This window comes from Sphaeramia orbicularis, chromosome 17 (assembly GCF_902148855.1).
Source record: "Sphaeramia orbicularis chromosome 17, fSphaOr1.1, whole genome shotgun sequence".
NCBI classification, from domain to species: domain Eukaryota; kingdom Metazoa; phylum Chordata; class Actinopteri; order Kurtiformes; family Apogonidae; genus Sphaeramia; species Sphaeramia orbicularis.
The window spans coordinates 14,587,472-14,612,176 of NC_043973.1; the positions used below are offsets into that span (position 1 = coordinate 14,587,472).

At 34.6% G+C, this 24,705-nt stretch overlaps 1 protein-coding gene across 1 annotated transcript; it reads right to left on the minus strand.

The window, feature by feature from the left end:
- Positions 1 to 1,619: 1,619 nt before the first annotated feature.
- pgpep1 (pyroglutamyl-peptidase I) lies at positions 1,620 to 10,743 on the minus strand. The gene is made up of 5 exons (XM_030161396.1): positions 10,563 to 10,743; positions 10,108 to 10,160; positions 6,548 to 6,664; positions 5,522 to 5,754; positions 1,620 to 2,378 (listed from the first exon to the last, which is right to left on the minus strand). The coding sequence occupies exons 1-5, from the start codon at positions 10,591 to 10,593 to the stop codon at positions 2,168 to 2,170; spliced, it is 645 nt and encodes a 214-aa protein (XP_030017256.1). The 5' UTR covers positions 10,594 to 10,743; the 3' UTR covers positions 1,620 to 2,167.
- Between the last annotated feature and the right edge of the window lie 13,962 nt (positions 10,744 to 24,705).

Sequence of the window (24,705 nt, forward strand, 5' to 3'; positions counted from 1 at the left end):
TGGAAGATCTAAAACATGACAAACATAATTTATGACCCCCCCCCCCCCCCCATGCACTGCAGACACACACTTGACCCAGAGACCCAAGAGTCGGTTTCAGGAAGGTGGTTTAGATTGTTCTGATCAGACAGGTTCACAAATATAAAGACGTTAGGCCGAAAATATTAACATCCCCTCATTGGGATGAGACCTCTGTTGCTATGGTAGCAGTCAGTTACTGTGACTAGTGGCAACAAAATATAAGCCTTAAAAAGTGGCGTGTTTGTGATTTAATATTATGGGACTAAATGAGAAGAGAAAAGACAGCAGTAAGCACTCATTTTAAGTGTTTGAGGAGTTGTTTAGTCAAAGATAACTATTCTGAGCCTGACTATAGGTATAGGCCAGGCTTCAACAATAAATCTTGAATTGAGAAAAAATTAATTGAAGGTTACATATCTCAAATTTCCAAGACAAACTGCATTTATTTATTTGACATACAATAGGGTCATTCCATTTAATTTCATCAAATGGTCCCCACCTGACCCTCTCAGATTTTTCTAAATTTTTACATACTTATAGAGCATTATATATGATGGAAAAATCCAAAATTTCAAGGCTTAATTGTAAATAGTTCCAAAGTTATGACCATTTGTAGTAGGTAGGGGGTACCCTAAAATTGCGACTTGAAATTTTCGGCTATTTTCAGGCTTTTATAACTTCTGAACAACAAGAGCTAGAGGTCTGATATTTTCAGAATCATTTCACAGGAGTCTATAGTCCTAAGAAATGTGAAAATATTTACTTAAAATTTATAATTGCATGTTACAGAGAATGACAAAGTTTAAATTTTATCCATCGCAAACTTCTACAATGCTACTTTTGGCCACTCATTACACAAAAACTAATCATCATATTCATTAGAAATTTTATGTGCTATAACTTGGCTACTTAGGGAATGGATCTGTGTAAAATGAAGGTCCTATGTTATGTTATGTATGATATATGAACAGCTGAAAATCAAAAATATCTATCCGACCTTCGGATTCAAAGGTCAATATCAGCCTGTGGGATAGGTAGTGTCACAAAATAAAAGACACCGTGTGAAAGTACAGGAATTGCCCTAAATTTTGACACCAAGCACAACTTGCTTCTATAAATCCCATATTTTAGCCGTTTATGGCTAAAATATGGGGGTGAAAACGTCCATATTTAATTTGAACATTTAACATAGAAGGATTTATAGAAGCAAGTTGTGCTTGGTGTCAAAATTTAGGGCAATTCCTGTACTTTCACAGGGTGTCTTTTACTTTTAAGACCTCTAGCTCTTGTTGTTCAGAAGTTATAGAAGCCTGAAAATAGCCGAAAATTTCAAGTCTTAATTTTGGTCGCAATCTTAGGGTATCCCCTACCTACTTCAAATGGTCATAACTTTGGAACTATTTAAAATTAAGTCTTGAAATTTTGGATTTTCCCATCATATATAATGTACTAGAAGTATGTAAAAATTTAGAAAAATCTGAGAGGGTCAGGTGGGAAATTTTCTTAAAATCTGTTGATTTCATATGGAATGACCCAACACCTTTTCCTCCTTTCTGAGCTACATAGCTAAAAGCCAAGATCTGCAAAAATAAGGAGCAGTATTTTTTATTTTTTTTCTAAAATCTCTTCGTCAATACTGACTTGTACCAGTAAAAAAGTCCTGTTAATTGATAAAGTTGTCCTGAAAATAAAAGTTCTTTGGGTGGAGATAACTACAATTGGCCATGTTTTTTGATGTGGAAAAATGTGTAGATTAACTCAATCCTTTTTAGTCAAGAACTGTTGCTTTGTGCCACAGATACATTTAGGTCGGTATCCATCTGAAGTCAGCCTTGGTCAAAGTCTATCTGTGAAGCTGATGTCTGATTAAATCTACAATAACCACATTTTGAAATCAGTGTGTTGTCCAAAATAGACTTGCAACCTTCTGCGTGTTATGAACTACAACAACACGGAGGATTTCTATTAAAAACACCCATTTCAGACACAACAACTCCCTGTTTTGCACCACTAGTATTAAATTCATGCCATTATTTTCTGGAGTAAGTAATCCATTGTCTTCACTTATTAAAAACTCACAGGTTTTATAAATATTTAAGCCCCGTATTCAAGTCCACTTGTTCCTTAGTTATTTATCATGGTGGTGTTAATGTGTGTGATTGCAGTGCTCATTGTGTTCGGGGCCCTCTTCAGTGTTTTTCAGCTCCGGCAGTTTCATCATTTCCTGGACGATGGCCTGAAGGGCTCGACCCAGGTCCTGACTGCTGTAGGGTTTTCCTAACGGAGGCACGTGGATGAAGGCGGATCGACCCTGGCCCAGGTACAGAGACGTGTAGTAGGTGTAGTCACACAGATACCTGACAGGAAGCCAAAGGTAGAAAGACGTTATCAGCTTTTTATTATTATATTTACACTTTTAAAAAGGTGAAACCAAGAATTTCGTGGCAAAACCTGTGAGTCAACTGTGAAATACTAAATACCTCTGTCTGTTCTGAATGTATTGTAAGACATAAACAATAGTCATTTCTGTATTTCCAACATGAAAATAGAAATTAGTGCAGTATTTGGATGTCAGTAGTTTATTTAAAGCAAATTATTTATTACCACAATATGTATTATATTAATTGGAAGAATTGTGTTCTGTGTGGTAGTGAAATAAAAATGCGGTGAAACAAAAATAATAAAAATGCACTGGAAGTAAATTTAAAAAAAAATAAAGAATAAAAATAAAAAAAGCTCTTCAAACTGTTTAAGACTATACAAGTGAAATGTTGCAACAATAACAAATAAGACAGGCTTTTTTTTTTTTTTTTAAAGGTGCAAGTTAAATATTACCCTTTTGACTGTTGATCTGTAGGAAATTTCCCATAAATTTTCTAAACTAATCATGAAAAACACTGAAATCTGAAATTTTGCAGTAAACTCAACTGACATTTCTTGCTGGTATATGACTTTTTTGTCTTTTAAACCTTCTTAGAATTTTACGTCACAGGTCCACTGTCAATCAGATAATTTATTACAAACTAATTCTAATATATTTTCTTTTTTTTGACACTTAGTTTTTATTAGTTACTTATATTTTGTTATACAGAACATAACAAACAACAATCGACAATAGACAATAGTCCTAATCTAATGGAAAGGATAATTCAGGCTACAGTTATGAAACAGCAATCAAGTTACACATTCTAATTTTTAGAGCAGCAGTTCACACAACACTTCACAGGACGATGAGACAAACCACACATTAATTCTCTTTAGAAAAATGAATCCATTCGCCCCACCTTATAACATAAAGTTCAGCTTGCAGCCTCTGCATAAATGTTAATTTCTCCATTTTGTGAATTTCATCAACAATTTTCAACTAGTCCTCCAGCACAGGTGGATCAAGTTGAAGCCATTTTTCAAGTGATTGTTTTTTTTGCTGCAGCACCAAAGATTTTTAGAAGTTATTTCTCATTTATTGCCAAATCATCAGGAAGATCTCCTAACAAAACTGGTAGAGTAGGTTGCTGCAATTTGAAATCTAATTTATTTTCTACAAAGGCTCACTATATTTCTCTATTTTGGATTTTTCTTCAGTATTTTGCTGTAGTTTAGAACCGTGTTTTCATAGTAACTTCAAAACACTGTATCTAGTGCAAGGTTATGATCATTAACGAAAACTAACAAATTGACGAAAACTAGAATTCTAAAAACATTTTTGTTAACTGAAATAAATAAAAACTATAATTAAAAGAAAAAAACGATAGCTAACTGAAACTGTATTGTGTGTTTACAAAACTAACTAAAACGTATAAAAATTGTGGATAAAACTCCCCTCGTTTTCGTCTTTGTCAATGTCGGATTGATATAAAATCGATTTATTTCCCTCAAGCAATTTTAGCTGCTGGCACCATATGATATTCAACAGTCCATCACTTCTCATCACTTATGGTTTAGAGTCATCTTCTCGTTCCCACTCTACCTGGAAACATGAGACTAAAGTTGGGAGAAAGCAGCAGAGTCCTGTCTGGGGTTTATTTGAATACGATGGAGAAGAAGAGAAAAGATATAAAAAAAACTAAAACTAAACTAAAACTAAGCATTTAGAAAATAACGAAAACTAATAAAAACTAGCAAACCTGCTCTGACAACGAATTAAAACTAACTGAATTAGAGAAAAAAAAGTCAAAACTAAATAAAACTAAACATAATGAAAAATCCAAAACTATTATAACCTTGATCTAGCGTAATTGCTGTATATATTATAACATTGGTCTTTAAGTAAACTGCTTCCAGAAGAAAAGTAGTTAAACTTGACCTAATCTAAGTCACTAATAAAGAAAAATTAAGTCAAAAGTGTTAGTTCGTTGTAGTTTCTAAGATACAGTCTTGGGCCAAAATGTGAAATTCTGAGAATTAATGAGAGAATGGGTTTTATTCAAAACAAAAGGAATGTTTGTCTCAGAGCTACCAGATCTACCTCAAAACAGTGTCTGCACATTACAGTACATTAAATTTTCAGGTTCTTTCTAGTGGAACATTTATAAATCTATTGTATAAATGTACATAAACCAACATATATGTGTAATAACACACCACTATATATATGAAAACATGAACTAACCAGCACTTTTCTAATTTGTTGTCTGATTCATCTTATTCAAGTATGTAAGATTTAGCACATATAATGTCTGAAGCAGATATTTTCTAAGAAATTGTAGAGCACTATAATATAACAGAAGAAAGGAAAAATATGATCATTTAGAACAGAGGTGTCAAACATACGGGCCAGGGGCCAAAACCAGCCCGTCAAAGGGTCCAATCCGGCCCGTGAGATGAATTTACAAAGAGCAAAAATTACACTGAAGATATTAACAGTCAATGGTTTCAAAGTCATTTTAGCTCAGGGTCCACATTCAGCTAAAATTGATCTCAAGCAGGTTGGACCAGTAAAATACTATCATTATAACCCATAAATAATGACAACTCCAATTTTTTCTTTTTGTTTTCCTGTAAAAAAAAAAAAAAATTAAAATAATTGAAAATATTTACACTTACAAACTATCCGTTCACAATAAAATGTGAATAACATGAACAACCTTAAATGTCTTAAGACAAATAAGTGTAATTTAACCAATATTCTGCCTTTTATTAAATGTTTTGTGCATTTGTAGATCCACTGGGATCTGTAAATTGTAATGCACATGTGTAGATGATACACTGAGACATAATATTGTTAAAATTGCACTTATTTTTCTCCAGAAATTTCAGGTTGTTCATGTTATTCACATTTTTTAAAGGATAGATTGCAGATTTAAAAACATTTCATTATGTAATTTAAAATTTTTCACTCTAAAACATAGAGAAAAGCTTGTAATTGTCATTATTTATAGGTTATTATGTTATTATTTTACTGGTCCGGCCCACTTGAGATTGTGTTGGGCTAAATATGGCCCTTGAACTAAGATGAGTTTGACACCCCTTATGTAGAATAAGCATGAATTCAGTGCTTTACCTCCCTGCATCCTTTGATACAGTCACAGCCACATCGATGCCAGACTCACGGACTCTTTTGCAGACTGTCTCCATGTCCAACACTGAGCTGATGCAGTCTGGACCATTCTCCATGCAACAACTTGAAGCTGGGCAGAAATTACAGTTGTCCAGACGTTTGTAGCCCTTGTTGTGGCCGCACTGCTCCAGAGTGACCTTTTTGGCTAATCCAGAAACACCGACGTGGACGACTAACTGATGACAACACAGAAGCAGAGTAGTGGTAAGAGCGCTGTAAAAAATGACTGTAGAATTAACACCAAAAAGTTGTAAAATTGCAACATAAAAAAACTGTAAGTGACAATACAATGCAAAGTTGTTTATTTGAAAGGATTTTTGTGTTAACGATTGAATCAAATACAGCTGTAGTTTTTACAGGAAGAGTATGTCAACAAAACCAGATTTGTGTGTAGAAATTATGTATTTCTATTGTTTTTAGAAAATAAAACTGTAAATTGAAATACAATGTGGTGCCGTTTAAATTGCAAAACCATAATGTTGAAATAATGGCATATTTGCTTTTTTATATATATATATGTATAAAAAAGTTACAAAAAAGTAAACATTTAACAATTTAACATTTTAAATTTGTAAATGAATGGGTTGGTAGAGTTGGTAGAGCGGGTCGTCCAATAACCAAAGGGTTGGTGGTTCGACTCCTGGCTCAGACTGTACATATGTCAAAGTGTCCATGGAAGATACTGAACCTAAATTGACCTGGTGGCTTTGGACACCATAAAGGTTTATAAAATGCACTGAATAAGTGCAGTCCATTTGCCATTTAAATCCAGTGTTAAATCTACATGTTTAAAATGTTAAATCTACATGTTACTCCGTAAATATGTTTACAGTTGGATGTGTTTTTTACAGTATTGTTCTGGAAACCACAGCTGCCAGTTTTTTTCTGTAAAAACAACAGGATATTTTTTACAGTGAGTGTGAAGTTTAGCCTCATTTATGATATGTGATACTGTATATTTTTTATTACCTGAGGCTGGTGCTCTTTCCACATGGAAGGCAGCAGATTTTGAACAGCCTGATATTCAACAGGAACCTCACACACATGAAGGTCTATCTCCTCACCCAGTCCTAATCGCTCCAGTTCCTGAGGACACACATTAAACATTTACCAAGAGAACCCTCAGCAGTTAGAACAAATACCTCCTGACACACAATGGAATTTGTTATTACTGGTGTTTTGCTGTTACTTTTGCACACATGGTTATGTTTTAACCACGAGGGAGCAAACTCGCAAAGATACTGTACTAAAAGAACTGTGAAATAAAACGTATTTTCTGCATTTTTAGACCATCTGTATTCTTCAATTTCTTGTTTATTTTAATGCCTGGTACAACTAAAGGTACATTTGTTTGGACAAATATAATGATAACAACAAAAATAGCTCATAAGAGTTTAATTTCAGAGCTGATATCTATCCATTTTCCATGTTTTCTTGATAATAACCAAAATCACTTCAGTTCTTACATCAATATCTATGGCATTGTACTGCCTAAAACAGTGCTTTTAGGCATTCCATGTTTTCTTTTCTGTCTGTTTTAGTCACATGATACACACAGGAGTTAGTACTTGATTGCATAACGATTGTTTTTGATGACTTCTGATGGTCTAATAATTTTTTCCGCGACCATATACAGTGCATCAAAACAGGAAAGAGTCAGTATAGCGGCTATTTAGCATTAAAGTCTACCATTTGCTGTCAGAAATCATGTAGGGGTGTGTTTTTACAGTACATTTAATATAGCTAAGCTTTAAATGAGGCACATCTACTCAATAATCTTCCTATAAAGATATTAAAAAAATGCTTTTTTTAAAAATTGTTTTTTAAATATGGTTACATTCAGTCACTGCCAGACATTATGCGGGAATGTATTTTTACAGCACCTCAAGTTTGGCAGAGGCAGATATTACAAAGGTATGCATATTGAATTAATATAGCAAAAATATTAGAATCTCTGTCTGTACCCTGGACTGAAATGTCGTCAAGAATAATTTTAAAGTCAAATTTGTATACAGTTCTGTGCAAAAGTCTTAAGCAGCTTTTAGCTTTGTTCTTGTTGTAGAATTTTAATGGCTGTGTGTCTTTACTTCTGTTGAGAAATATGCAGGAAATATATGCACAGCATTGAAACACACACAAAAATATATCAGAAACAAATTCTGTATTTAGTGTGACTTCCATTTGGATTCAGTAAATCTTCAACTCTCTTGGGTTGACTGTCTGGATGTTTTCTTCAATAATCTTATGTTATCATATGTATTGGGAGTGTCCTGATGTGTATGATTTTTGGAAGCAAATCTCTGTCACTTTGAGTGATATGCTGGAGATTATCACCATCTTTACTTCTGCTTAATGATGACTCCACCTTTGAACTTTCTCTTCAGCAAAGGCGTATATTATGGGCTGCTCTCACTGCTGCCAAGAAAATGCTGGCATTGAGATGGCAGCCGGCTCATACTTTATCACGGCAACAACGGATCAATTGTTTTCTAGATATAGTTATGATGGAGAGGTCAGTGGCCTGGATGCATGCAGCCAGTCGAAAAACGCTTAATATGTGGGATGGTGTTTATTTTATGGTTAAAGAAAGAGTGCAACATAATTGTCTACGACTTTCCCGATCACTGTTCTGTTTATATCTGTAAATTCTATCCTCTTTCATCTATATACATGTATTTGTCTTTATTAGTTGGTTTTCGTATTCTGAGATCCAGACTGGGTTAGTATGGTGGTCGCCACTGGTTCTGGGGGGGTGGGGTTTATACTTTGTGTGTCACAGAATCTTGTGTTATAAAATGTGATTTTTTTTTTGTTTTGTTTTCTTTTGTATTGTACTTCTGAGATGCACAATGAAAACAAATAAAAAAAATTGATTAAAAAAAAAAATTGTTATATCATACACCTTCATGCATTTGTTTTTAACACTGATTACATATTTGCTGTATACTTCACTTGAACATATATTACTACAAAAACTGAGAATGTGTATGTGTGGTCATGCATTTCAGAAAAAAATATGAAGATTGTAGAAGCCACATAGGATAATCAGGACAGAAAAAAGCATAAAAGACCATGTCTGAAAGTGTGTAATATAACACAAGATCATTTAAGAAAACATCCAGACATTCGACCTGAGAGAGATGAAGATATACTGAATCCAAATGGAGGTCACATTAAATACTGACTTTACCCGCAGAAGATGCTTAGTTCTGGTTTCTGTTTTAATGTGTGTGTTTCAATGCTTTACACATATTTCCTGCACATTTCTCGTTAGAAATTAAGACACACCCCCATTACAACCCTGCAAAAGACTTGTGCAGAGAACTGTATATACAAATGTAAAAGGACTTACTTTTATTGCTTAATTTCATTTTATATTCATACATCGGCTAAAATTTACTTACGGGGTCAAATGAGTGGCCATTTTTGTCAAAGAAAAAAAAAAAAAAGTTGTAAGAAATGCATAGAACTGTGTTGAAATAATGCTAATACATTTGTGCTCAGACTACTGATATTATTTGACAGTGGAAGCTATATTTTCAGAAATATTGGATTTTGAATAGCACGTGTATGTGAAAACTTTTGCTGGTGGACGGATGTGACATTACCCATGATGATCTGGTCAGTACCAGTACTTTATTAGTAATAAACTTATAGACTTACTATTGCTAATTATCCTCTTATTTATAAATGTTAGTATTGTGGATCTAAAACAATAACAGCTGACACAAAAACACTAAATGTGTCAGTGGACGGATGTGACATGGTTGTTACGGATCCCATCATACCGATGCTCGGCAGCCATGTCACCGTTTCCACAAATGATCCCTGTGCAAAAACTAGGATCAGAATTATTTATTGTATAGTTTATCATCATACTAAAGAGTAGATAACAATATGGAATTGTTATTTCTTGATAAAAATGCTTATTATTAGAAAACTGTTGATTTAAAAAGTGACGTGTGACATTCTTAATGTATGTATTGGCGTAACATAGGCAGGATAGATCAGCACCATACTCCATATTGCAACCTGTAAAAATAAAACATGTGATATGTAGAATAGAAAAATTGGGGAATCTAAAAGAATAGAACATTTGTTTTTCAGGTAAATTCAGTTCAAATATAACTTGACCCATTTGTGACATGAAAATATAGCATTAATTGTGATGAAATTGGACATTTTTGAGCTGAAAACATAGTTCATATGACCATCAGCATGTTGCAACAGAACTGAAATCCTGTAAATTTGCATAACTTGCATTTACCAACACAAAGTTCCTTTGGGGATTCACTTAGATTGATTTCTTATGCACAAAGACATAAATAAGACCTCTAAGCAAATTTTAGCCGATATTCAAATTTAAAAGGACTTACTTATTTTTATTGCTAAAATTCATTTTATACTCATATATGTATTTTTGGATGTACAATGTGACATAGCCTGATGAATGTGCTGAGACGAATTTTATCAGAACATGTGATTTTACAGCTGCATCTCCCTTTGTAAATATGCAGGTTAGTGATTACCTGGACGGCCACCCAGCTGGAGTTCACTGTGTGCTCACCAAAAGGCTCAAACCCTGCAAATAACATAAAGTAAATGAGGATCAAGCATGGTTTTTAACTGCAGGAATGATAACAGTAGGTACAGTGAATGAGGATGCTTATCTGTCAGGAGATAAGTGATAAGGATGGATGTGAATACAGTTGTTATGTCAAAGTCTAAAGGTTGCATTGAGTTAATTTTTAATTTTGGTCACATGATTTTTAATATAGACACAGATGATCTGATTTACAGTTATTCACATTTCTGCAGGTACACTTTAATATCTTTAAAACCTGTGCCATAAGCTGTTAGAATAAAAACACATGCATCGTTATTACATGTTATTATTAATATTAAATGTGTAGCTCAGAGACAGGTGTAAAAAATGTACAGTATTATAACAGAAACAAGTCTGTTTCCAGTAGAAATATCTCACCTGTTACAATGACTTTATTCTTAGTGGCCATTATCCTTGGTAGTTAAGGCAGGATTTGTCATAGATCTGAAATAAAGGGTTAAAAAAAATCCCCCAAAACAAGTCCTCCAGGATTGTCTGTGTTTGCCGCTGTCTTCTTCAGGTTAGAGGCTGAGATGATGGAGCAGGACACCAAACCTGGATGGAATATGGTGCCATCTAGTGGTTGGAAGTATGATCTTCCACAACAGGTCATCACATGTAGTTCTGGAAAAAAAAAAAAAAAGATAGACTAGTGTGACTTGTAAAGGCATCAGGATTTTCTTCTTGTGTGCAAATGTGATTCAGATTCAGAAAACTTTATTTATCTCATATGGGTAATTCATTTGCAGTTTACCACAGACATCAGTCCACATCCAAAGTGCAATGTGATAAACATAAATAAATCAGTGTAAGAATACAAGATCATTGGAAGCAACAATGAATAAATGCATTTAATAAAAATGACTCTGCAACAGGCCTCATATTTGTGTACTGAGTGAATGACCCAACTCACTAGCACTCCAGCAACACTCAGTCCATAGGCCAGGCCAGGTAGTGGTATAACCAAAGGGGGCAAAACCTTTGTGGTGCCATTTTTCACAGTTCCCAAATAAAATTTTCTTTCTATTTAACCTTTCTTAAGTGATTTATCACCATTTATCATGATTTTATCCTCTGTGATTTGCATTTTTTTCTGTGAAAATCAGGTATTTTCCTGTATTTGAAGACCCTGGTGCTAAAAGTACAGGGTGAGTCAGAAAAAACGCTCTTTTCATTTAAAGAAATTGTACCACTGAAATGGAAATGCTTATTTTTCTTTTGATCATACAGTCATATTGATGTGGTCATTGAGCATGTCTGGCAATTGAATCACTGATTTATGGCATAGCATAACAGAGGGAATGTCCATTGTTTATTGTGCACCGAAATATCTGCCAACACAGTTTATGCCACCGTGAATGAAATTGAAATTGTCAACCATTACAGCATGTTTACTCGCCATCAAAATGTTTTGTCTCAACGAAGTCGTCCGGCACGACCTTCAACCTGGCTACCATTCAGATTGATGCAAATCTGTGCTCGTTGTCGCATCTCTAACACAGCTCTTCTCACCATTCGTGTTCGTCGTAGGGCTTGGATTTCAGCCGTGATGCGATTTCGGAGTTCCTGAAGAGTTTGTGGAACAGTCATGTAGGCCTATGTCCTGAGTGTGAAAGCAAAGCCCCGACTCCTGTAATTGTTGTCAATTTCAAGTTTGTTCACTGTGGCATACATTGTGTTGGCAGGTATTTCAGTGCCCAATAAACAATGGACCTTCTCTCTCTTATGCAATGCTATAAATCTATGACTACATCACCAGACATGCTCAATAACCACATCAATATGACTGTATGGTCAAAAGGAAAATCAGTGTTTCCGTTTTAGCAGTACAATTTCTTTAAATGGAAAGAGCGTTTTTTCTGACTCACCCTGTACTGATATCACAAAAAAAAGTGTTAAAAAATATTTAGAGGGTGGACTTAGCCAAACAAATACATCATGTTTATATGCTCAACTTGAATTGTCCAAAAATGTGACTTTGGTACTTTTAGCACCAGAGTCTTCCTTTATTTTGATTTGATTTAGTGTTTTATTCCGAACATGCAATGAAATTTAACATATATGCAACAAGCAAAACATAAATAATAATACAAACATCAACAATTATAATCTCACACAATCTTAGATAGAAGAACAGCACAATAGTTTCATTTACATCCCCGAAAAGGGTTGGGAAGAAGTGCAACTTATTTAATCCCACCCCCTCTCCAGAAAATATTATTAATAATAAATATTTATCTCCCTATTTTATGAATCATGTACTTTAATCATCATGGAACTTGAGGAATAGTGACTCTTTCTGTCCAATCTCTCATTAACTGCACGTAAACCCAGTGTGTCCATCCACTGTCATTGATCCAACTCCATGGGTTTGACTGGTGAATCAATGTTGTAGAAGATGAAGGTGTTTCCATGGTAACTAAGGAGCCTCTGAACGTCCAAATGGGTCATATCTGATGACCATGAAAAGATGAAGAACTGTATTTTATGCCAATTATTTACATGTATTGATAGAACTATTGGATCAATCAGTATTAAACAGTTTCGATCAGTAGATGCTTTTGGTTGCATGCGTATATTTGGGTCTTTATGGGTTAATTATGCTCATAATGTAACTGCAAAACTATGATATACGTTTTACATTTTCTCCTAACCTTAAGGACTTTCTCTCACATTTACTTTACCACCTTACTTCACTTAACCTTAATTAAACTTAGCTTAGAGGAGAGACTATTCATCAACAAGACTGCTATATGTGTAATGCTGCAGTATGCACTTATCTACTGTCTAAACTGTTTATTTTGATTTATATGTAGCTCAGATCTTTGATAACAACAAAGAACTGGCCATGAATGTGGTGGACCTGTGTTGGTATTAACATTCTATACATTCAAATGACGTTTTATGACCTCTGATTTTGTCCCTTACAGTGGGTTTATTCAATGGCTGATAGCTAGGACTAAGCCTCTACTCTGGAATGGCTATCCTAGCAAAATATTATCTATAGATGAAGGCCATTTCAAAATGCATCACTAGAACTTACCCCCTTGGGTGGTACCAATATCCCAAATATCTGGTCTTGGCCCATGAACTAACTCCAAAAAAACTCACACACATTGATAAGCCACTCGAGTCGCACATTATGGAGCGCCCCTGAAGTAATGTGAGTCAAAAACCTGACAAAAGACACATGCACTGATTCCTTTAAAAATGTAAGAAGTGAATAAGTGGCATTTCATAACCCAAAAACCTAAACAGGCTCCAGAGACCAAAAGTATCCACTGATATAAATGTCCAATAACTTTTCAACCATTAATCTTATCAATATAGTTAAATAATTCATATAAAATGCAGTCTCTTACCTTTTAATCATCATCAGATATAACCTATTTGGATGTTCAGAGGCTCTGTAGTGAACATGGACATCAGAATCACCTTTATTTGCCAAGTATCTTCAAAAGAATACAAAGAATTTTACTCCGTTTTTTTTTTTAAACTATACTGTCCCTGTACAAAATAATAAACAAGCTCTAAAAAAACCACAACTAAAACAGAGTATAAAAAAGCAAAAAAGCTTTTGTACAAAAAAGTGTATAAACATTTAAGGCAAGAGGTACAACTCAAAAAATGTGCAGTGGAGAAAAAAAAATAAAAAATCATTGTTTTCTGCAGCATTCACTCACCAATCAAACCCATGTAGTTGGATAAACAACAGTGGTTGTAGATGCTTGTTTTTATGTTCAGTTTATGATATATTTTGCAGAAAATATCACATTTTCTCTGTTTGGATAAAATAACATTTGAATTTACTCTGAGCTTTTATGAACATCTATGTGGTCAGTAAATTCAAAATAAGAAAATACTTGATTTTCCCTGAATAATGCAAAGCACAGAGGATAATATTATAGTAAGTGGTGATAAATCAGTGGAATGTCGAGAAGCATTAATGAGAATTCAAAATGTATTTCTGTAAATTTGGGCCCAGAGAAGACCTTTTTTTTTTTTTTTTTTTTTTTTTTGTAGTCTTAGGAACCACTGCAACAGAAAACCACACTAGTACATCACAATAGATTTTTTTTTATTTTTTTTGAGACATTAACAAACCCACACCACTCACTTGTCTAAATGTTTCTGCTCAAAATTATAATAAATCTACTTTGTGGCAATGCATTGTGTTCTATCTTGCATATCTTTTTAATTGCAGGTCACATTGTCTGCCCTTGAATATCAGCAAACTAATGACTACAATCAAGAAAAATATCAATTTAATTTATCAGAGACCATGAACTTATGTTTTATCATGATGGATCATAATTCACATTCATGTTTTGGAAGTAAAACAAACTCGGTTCAAGAAAAAAGTCCTCTGCTTTTTTTTTTTCCAGAAAGATACGCTGATTGAGTCACTGCTGAGTAAATGACAGGTAAATGAATGAATGAATGGAATAAAATATCATCTTTACTGTACAATTAAAAATGCAAAAAAAAAAAAAAAAAAATCTAATTATAGCAAACCTGAATCAATATCATATCCTTCTTCCAAAACACTTCACGTTTTGACATTTTCTCTTTCACAGGAACACAATCATAACTCAACCTCAAAATACAACAGCGGATGGTGTAAAAATTGCATTACGTTTCACTTCTACTGGCAAAAACATACCATGTGTTTTCCACATTCTGTTTCCTTTTACTGTAAATCACTCAGTTTACTGGTTAAATGTGTGTATTTTTATCAATGTGAAAGTGAATGAGTCATTTGCACTTGAAAACTGAAAATTAATTTCAGTAGTAAAAGCTTTTTTATTGCTGCCAGCGAAAGAAAAATTCAATATACATGGCCCTGAGCATAAAAATAAAATACACAAATGCAGTAAAACCCTCAGTCATCCTCCTATAACCATATTTTCAGCACATCTTCCCCTTTTCTTTTCCAGTGTTCACAGATTCTTTACTTGTCTCTTTGCACCATGTGTTTTATCTATCAGAAAAGTTGATGTAATTATGTAAATGACATCTGGAATCAGCTGTTTTATCACAATTTATTGTCAGTGCATCTGAATCATCGACTTGTAACTGTCTTGTATAACTGTGCTTTTATTTACTTCGTGTTTATTTATTTTAATCTTTTTTATTTGTTAAATTGATCTTTTTCTGTTTTTGTTGTTACATTTCTGTAGGATTTTATATCATTGCAAATCAAGTTCACCCTTCAGAGATCTCTTGAGTGTAAAAAGAGGCTGATTGATTATTTCATATTACTTAAATCAGCAAAATGCTCTGCTCCGTTCGTTCTAAAATGCTTATCAGCTCTTTCTATGTGGTGTTTGACATGCTGCTGCTGCACAAATAGATGCTTGGAATATTCACTTTTCATCTCTGACATGGTTTGTGCAACCATTTGCAAATAAGATCGATTATTTTGGTTTTGAATAAGCTGAGGGAAATTACATTTAAGCATTTTTGAAAAATGGATATTGAGTGAAAACAATACGCAGTGTATTAACCCTTTCATGCATAGTGGTCACTACAGTGGACCTACATTCTACAGCTGTTCTCTTATATTCATGGGTTTTGTAGTTTTAATTGGACATCAGCCAACACCATGGACGCTTAAATGCATCATCCCAAACACTGCAATTCATAACATTACTGCAGTGGTTCCCAACCTTTTTTTGGCTCCTAACCCCATTTTAACATCACAAATTTCTGGTGACCCCAGACATTCAAAACGGAGACTTTTTTTTTTTTTTTTGCTAAAACTAATTTGTTTTGATCATGTTTGCTATACTATGTTGCAAATAAATGTTAATTTTAGATGACATTTAGGCTATATAATGTATATAATGCACCTTTTTGGTGTCTGCTTCTCAGTTTCTCTTGGAGATGTCTTAGGTGGGCCAAGAAATTTTTCCGTTCTCTGTTTGGTCCAGTTTTCTGACTGTGACTGTGTCCGGGCAGGTTGAAGTGTAGTAACGCGTGCGGTCACATGATCAGTTCAATCAAGATATGCCCTCTCAGATATCATATCCTGCATTTTATTTGAACTTGATTTTTATTAGGAAAAATGTGTGGTGTTTTAATTAGAATGAAATATATATTGAATCATTAAAAATGCTTTATTATTATTATTATTATTATTATTATTATTATTATTATTATTATTTATTTTTTTTATTTTATTTTATTTATTCATTTATTTTTTTATTCTTATTATTATATTTGTCAATTACTAGAAATTTGAGGCAACCCCATGTGGTTGTAACTCTTTCATTGTTTGTGCAAATGGAAAAATTCAAACAGTTTTTGAAACCTCGATATGCCCTCTCAGTTATTACATCCTGCATTTTATTTGAACTGGATATTTTTTTTTGTTTTTTAGGAAAACTGTGTGGTGTTTTAATTATAATGAAACATATGCTAAATCATTAAAAATATTTTTTAGTAGTAAGTAATTTTATTTATTTTTTTATAGATTACTAGAAATTTCAGGCGACCCCATTTGAATTCCAGACGACCCCACGTGGGGTTCCAATCCCAAGGTTGAAGAACACTGCATTACTGTAACTTTGCTGTTCTTGATAAACCTGATCTGCAGTAATATCTTTTAGTTTAGTTATTACACTGTAATTAAAAGTTTTCTTAAACAAAAAGTTTTTTTTTTTTGCATATTATCATGAAGTGAGTAATGACTAGTATTAGAGTATGTTGAGAAATGTGAGAAAACATCAGATTAGCAGCATTAAAAATCTTTTTATTTCATAGTTTTCACTCAGTCTATCACTTTCTGATGATGAGTTTTAAATACATGTTTCTTTGCTTCAAAAATTAAATGCATGGTGTCCATTTTTGTAAGTCAGGCTAAGGTTAATAAAAAAACATTTCAATTGCATTGTTTTTTTCATGCCTAAAGAGGAATAAAATCACTCAAGAAAAAAAATATTGACTACAGTTCTTATAATTCATGCATGAAAGGGTTAATATTATGATCTACAACAGATGGATGAGGTTTGGGATATGCAACTCCAGGTTCTGATCAAAGAAAGTAAAACTGCAATTTACTGACTGATGAGCAGCACAAAGTGAAAAAAAATAAAAAGCCTTTCTTCATCGAGCATTAGAAGACAATTCCCAGTGGAAACAGGGCAGAAAGGAACAAACCTTTTAATCCAAGTGTTTAATGCAGTAGAAACTAATTCAAGCCACATGTGTTCAGAAAATAAAACCAAGCATCTGTTCTGCATCCAAAGATTAGAGGTGAAGGAAACGGGCAGCTTAGACGCATAACCAAGTAACGTCTTTTCCCTGAATGAGGACTGTTGAGTATTGAACCTCCAGTAACTGCTCAGTGGTTTTACTGGGCAGCAGCCAGTTGTGAATGTATGTTCTGTGGTAGTTTAAGTGTTCATGAACATGCATTTCCCGTGAGGATTAAAGTCAGAGGACACTCCTATGGCTAAGGAAGGAGACATTGTGCAGCTGAGGTCAGGAGTTTACGAACAGCATGGATAAATGCATTCAGACTGGTTTTTTTTTTTTTTCACTATTTGCAATATATTTCCTCTGTAATTATCTTCACTCATTTTAGCACAGTGCTTGTGTTTGTGATTACTGTAGTTGTAAAGTTTCAGTCAGTAAGACATGTTTTCATAATTACATTTTTTTCTAGTATGTACACTGAAAATAAGAATAGTTGTGTTGTTGTTATCTTAGAATCAGCTGTTTTTCGTCCACCACGTTGCTATAGTAGCTCAGACAGGACTTCGGTGTCACCACTGCTTACTAATGTTATCATTAGATTACTTTGGACCAAAGTTAAGCCTTTCATGCATGAATTATGAAAACCTTAATCAAGATTTTTTTCCTGAGTGTTTTTATTCCTCTTTAGGCATGAAAAAAAAAAAACAACGCAAATGAATTTTTTTATGAACCTATTTTTCATAGTGGTACAAAAATGTCCACTCAGCTGGACACCATGCGCTTCATTTTAAAAGCAAAGAAACATGTATTTACTGGTATACTGTGCGAAAACTATGAAATAATAACCTTTTTAGTCCTGCTAATCTGATGTTTTCTCATATTTTAACATACTCTAATACTTCTTATTACTCACTTCATGGAGATAATACGCAAATTAAACACAAAATCTTTTTGTGTAAAAAAAGACAAACTGTTAATTACAGTCTAATAACAATAAGTATTTTTTTCACACTCAGACATGTTACTGCAGATCAGGTTTATCTAGAACAGCAAAGTTACAGTGATGGTTTCAACAGGGACGGCCATGGCTCAGAAGGTAGAGTGGGTCGTTCAATAACTAAAGGGTTGGCGGTTCGAACCCTGCTCTGTCCCAGTCATGTGACATTGTGTCCTTGGGCAAAAGACGCTTCACCCACCTTGCCACGGTGTGAATGTTTGGTGGTGGTCAGAGGGGCCGTTTGTCACAAATTGGCAGCCATGCTTCCATCAGTCTGCCCCAGGGCATCTGTGGATACCAAACACAGTTTACCACCACCAGAGTGTGAATGTGAGAGCAAATGAATACTGGATCAATAATGTAAAGTGCTTTGGGTGCCTTGAAAAGGACTATAGAAATCTAATCCATTATTATTATTATTATTATTATTATTATTATTATTATTAATAATAATAATTGCAGTATATGGGATGATGCATAAGCGTCCACTGTGTCGGCTGATATGGAACTAAAACAACAAAATCCACAAATATACAAGAGAACACCTTTGAACAGCTGTCCACTGTAGTGACCACCATGCATGAAAGGGTTAATATCCCTTTAACTAAAATGCCCAGGCCATAACAAACAAACAGGACTTTTCACATTTGTTCCAGGCCACAGTAGGGGAAGGTAACATGTCCTCACTACAAAATGATAGCATGAGTGTATTTCTGATCAGACCCAAACATCCAATATTGTATATGTGCAAATTACCCCAGATCAAAAAAACAAAACAAAAAACAAACTACAGGGTGTCCCATAAGTCTCCATACATAGGAGACATAACACATATGGTTCTAACATGTATTTCTTTATATTTCTTCTTTATAGTCCTTCAGCAGTGGAGGACACGCATTGAAATGTGTTCCCGACAAAATGGCAGTTATATGGAGCATATTATATAAATAAAAATGGTTTATGTCAAGAAACGTTTATTTTTCCTATGAATGTAGACTTATGGGACACCCTGTACAATGTATCTGTTGTATTTAGGCTTTGTCATTGTTATGGTAATGGTATGGTTATGGTTTACTTAGGTTTAACCACTTGATTAAGGATGAAAATGGGTCAGAAAATCTCTAAAATATGGCAAAATGAGAGACAAATGACCACAGCATTTATCTTCAGCTTGGATAATACATGAACACTCGTCTCCTGTGTGTACACAAACAGATTTTGTTGTTCCACCACATCCTTCTAATGGTTATCCCTTTTCAAAGGTAAGACACTAGCTGATGTTAGCTTAGTACACAATGAAAAATGTGTCTGAAACCAGGCCAAGACGTGTTTGTTTTCTTTCGTATTTAATATTTATTTATTTTAGGGATGGATCAGTAGTTTCAATCTGCAGCTTCACCACTAAAGATGTTCTCTGAATCTGAAAATACAGGTCATTTACTCCACTTTCTAACTAAACCCATAGGCTATGTTTCTCTCTGTAGGTCTTAATGCTGTTACATCCCGGCCTAGGGGTTAACCAGGACACACATAATGGGCTCCCTTTGTCCTCTCCCAACTCCCAAGCACAATGCCAGACCAAAACCTTTCAAAATGTATTTATTTTTAAATAACTCAAAAAGGGGTTCAGGGAGGGCTCAGCTAAAGCAACAACAAGTCATCTTCAAAGCCAAACAAAATTTCCTACTCCAAAATAAATTCAAGAAATAAAAATACAATAAAGTAACTTAAACTCCCTTAACCAAAAAATAGGAGAAACATGTTAAAACTAGAAAAGCACCTGGAAAGCACAGACCTCCACCAAGGCAGATCAGAGCCCCCCCTCCCCGATCACCACCAAAACTTAACATTTTCATGCATGAATTATGAGAACCTTAATCAAGATTTTTTTTTCCCTGAGTGTTTTTATTCCTCTTTAGGCATGAAAAAAAACAATGTGATTGATTTTTTTTTTTTTTTTTTAAATCAACCTGTTTTTCATACAGTTACAAAGATGTCCACTCAGCTACACCATGAATTTTGTTCTTGAAGCAAAGAAACATGTATTTAAAACCCAATATCATAAAGTGATATGAAAACAGTGAAATGAAACCATGTTTAATGCAGCTAATCTGATGTTTCTCACATTTTAACATATTCTAATACTAGTTATTACTCACTTCATGGAGATAATATGCAAAAAATAAATATTAACAATTGATTTCCACTCATAAACCAATCAAGAACAGTAAAGTTACAATAATGGTATGAAATGCAATTTATGAGATGATGTATAAGTGTCCACTGTGTTGGTTGATATGGAACTAAAACAACAAAACCCATAAATATACAAGAGTAAAGCTGTAGAGTAACTGTCCACTGTAGTGACCACTATGCATGAAAGGGTTAATCATTTGTTCCTTGTGGCAGTATCAACATTTTCTGACATTTTCATCCAAATCCGTCCATAACTTTTTGAGTTATCTTGCACACGGACAGACAGACAGACAAATCAACGCCGGCAAAAACATAACCTCCTTGGCAGAGGTAACACAAGAGCCAACCAGAAATTCAGACTGACTCAAAAATACTACATACATCTATTTACAACACAAACTACTACAGACACAAATGTAAAACACAATTGCTGGCCACCAAGAACACACAGGATCTCTGATGGGAACTGGGCAGAGACTAGAGAGAGACTAAGCTGCTGCATCCAGGGTCATTTTTAAAGGTGGGTTAATCTGGCGCCACCAATCAGCTTCCTCCTGCATGGGAAACAAAAAAAACAACAAAAAGGCACAGCACCCCTGCAGGACTGGGGGGAAAATACAACCCTATATCAGAACACATGCAGGGTGACACAAAAAAACGGGAACTTTTTAACAATCCAATAAAACCAAGAGTGATGGAAGAAAAATATTTTATTCATAGTAATTGAAACCTTAAAACATGCCATTTAAGAAACAATGATGAAAAAAAAAAAAAAAAAAAAAAAGAAACAATGATGGAATTTTCATTTTTAAAAAATTACTTCCTGTAGATGGCGTCCTCCTGTACGAATGCATTCTTGAAATCTGCTGTTGAGATTCCTCATTGACCGCTGCAACATCTCAGCTGGGATACTGTGAATTTCATCCTGAATTCTCTGTTTTAACTCATCCACAGTTCTTGGTCAAGTCGTGTACACTTTACTCTTGAGATAGCCCCACAAGAAAAAATCACAAACGGACAAATCTGGCGATCTAGGGGGCCAGGGAACGTTACCGAATCTTGAGATCATACGGTTACCGAACAATTCTCGCACAGCCTCCAGTGGTTACTAAAATGGGGGTGTGTTTACTTGCTCAAGGTCACTGTCTCGTAGTGTTGCCACTTGCTCATGTCTGCCAATACGCACTTCAAAAATTCCCGTTTTTTTGGGTCACCCTGTAATTTAAAAAAAATGAAAATTCCATCATTGTTTCTTAAATGGCATGTTTTAAAGTTTCAATTACTATAAATAAAATATTTTTCTTCCATCACTCTTGGTTTTATTGGATTGTTAAAAAGTTCCCGTTTTTTTGTGTCACCCTGTATAAACATAAATTACGACTCTGGGTCATAACAATGCTCAGTAGTGATCATTAGACTCATGTGTGAACAGTCTATGATCCTGAAGTGACCCGCATGCACTGAAGCAGATGTGACGTCACACACAGCACACTGTGTTTACAGAAGGAAATATGGATTGGATGAGAATGTGACGTGACCATTCAGACTGAAATTGCATTGCAAAACATCAGATATACACTACCAGTCAAAACCTGGACTGATCAAACCTCCAACTGGAAGTCTTTTCTCGGTAGCACCAACTTTCGAGGCTTGATCAACCTCCATTGCTGCAGAACTGCTTTAAGTTGTTAACCCATTTCTTGTTTGCCTTTTTGTATAATTCTGAAATTCACATTATTTTTCAGTTTTGTTTAACCTTACCTTTTTTTTTTTTTTTTTGAACCTCTGGCATTTCACCGCTTACCTTTGTACCATTTCAAGCTGTTCATTGGACTTGAACTGCTTGAATTTCAGTACAAAACTGAAAAAATTGGGGTGTTCTAAAACTTTTGACCGGTAGTATATATAACATTTAGAATTGTATATGAAAGAAAAAAATTCAGATATGGGTCACATATAGACAAAAAAGTCAGATTTGGGCCTCTTTTGCATGCAGTGTTAATGTTACCGTACTGTCATTTCCCTGGAGGGTTTAGCCTGAGGAAGTGACTCAAGGGGTTGTAATCTGCAGCTGTACCATTAGATGTCACTATACAGTACACACTGAACCTTCAACAAAGCGCATGTGAACTTCGACCCTCTGAGAATGTGGTAAACAAATGAAAGCCCAAAATAACAGTTTATTGGGTTAAGTGACTATTTTTGGTCATTTCCACACACATTACAAGACAATGACAGCAACAGTTACAGTGAGGACAGTGAGTCAACAATCTCAGGTCCAGTGTGGTCTACAGGGTCTGTAAGGTCCACCTCTGCATGAACAGTGAGTGGACCTGCTTTGTTAGGTACCATGAAGTAATGGTACTAATGTAAGGAATGATGTTCAAAGGGATAATGTAGATGTGGACAGGGGTCTGGATCAGCACTTATGTTGGTCTAATGTTCTAAAAGTGATGTTCTAATGCAGTGATTTTCAACCTTGGGGTCAGGACCTCACGTGGGGTCGCCTGGAATTCAAATGGGGTCGACTGAAATTTCTAGTAATTGATAAAAAATTAAAACTTACTAATAAAAATTTACATTATATAGCCTAAATGTTGCCTAAAATTAACATTTATTTGCAACATATTATAGCAAACTATTACATAATCAAAACCAAATTAATTTTAGCAAATAAAATGTCTCCGTTTTGAATGTCTGGGGTCGCCTGAAATTTCTAATAATTTATTAAAAAAAAAAAAAAAAAAATAAAAAATTACTAATAAAAATTTACATTATATAGTCTAAATGTTGTCTAAAATTAGTGTTTATTTGCAACATAGTATAGCAAACTATTACACGATCAAAAACAAATTAATTTTAGCCACAAAAAATGTCTCATTTTTGAATGTGTGGGGTCACCAGAAATTTGTGATGTTAAAATGGGGTCACGAGCCAAAAAAGGTTGGGAACCACTGTTCTAATGTTTCAAAATTCATGTTCCTTCAACAATACTTGTGTTTTTCCTGTATTTCTATATATACTTTTTCAATTCTTTTTTTTTTTGCTTCTTACGGGAATGGAACCAAATACGGTAACTTCACTGACCTTGATTTTCCACATGACAGTAAAAAAATGAGAAAAATCTCACAAAAGTAATTAAGTCTTGTTCTGTCCTCCAATACCACACTAAGGTTGAAACTTTGAATTTCAGAGTGTTTCTATGAGTGTTCTATAAAGGGTTAAACACATCTCAGTGCTATTATTATGAAATTCACATCATCAGTATAAAATAGTCCAGTGAGCTGACCTGACAGAGGGAACAGACACTGGAATAAAATGTTCAGAAATGTAAAAAAAACAAAATAGTTTTAAGGCATTTAGCCAACGTGAATGAAAACGTCTGAGCCTTAAGTGAGTATAACACCCCTGCTGACAGACTCCATTACCTTTGGAGGACAAGCCTTCTCAGTTTGTTGTCATGAATGCAAAGCTAATCTAATACCGCCCAACAGGACTAGCCCTTTTTTCTTTCTCTGTGCACTCTGGTGTCCACACCCCTGGGTTGTGAAATGACTCACACATTCTGGACACTGCATCCTATGTGGCTCTGAACTGGCATGGAGGAGAAAATATGTTCTCCATAGGGTGGAGATTTTTTTTTTTTTTCTTCCTGGAAGAATATTATGAGGTGAACGGTGTTTTATTCATGTTTGTTCCCCTGAGGATACAAACCCACTCGGATTCTGTCTCTGAACTGTATCTCTATCCTCATATGCAAACACACACTTTAACGCCTCCGCTGACCACCTACACAACCTGCACTGCAGTCACTAACAGTGTTTCCTCCTCCTCCTCCTGAAACCCATTCACCTTTCACTCTCTGTCTCGCCTGCGTCACTCGCTATGTCAGTGTTGCCATGGAAACTAATGATGCCCTCTCTGTTCAGTGGTGCTGATGCAGGCAGTCTGCTGACGTCCTCGCTGTGTATGGGCGGAATAACAAAACTCTACAGTAGTTTCCATCACCGGTCCTCAATAATCATCCGCACCCAGTCCTTCAGATACTCGAGTAATATAAATTCATAATGCACTGTCCTAAAACTATGGTATTTTATTCTTCTTGCTTCTTTTTAATCCTTTGGACAT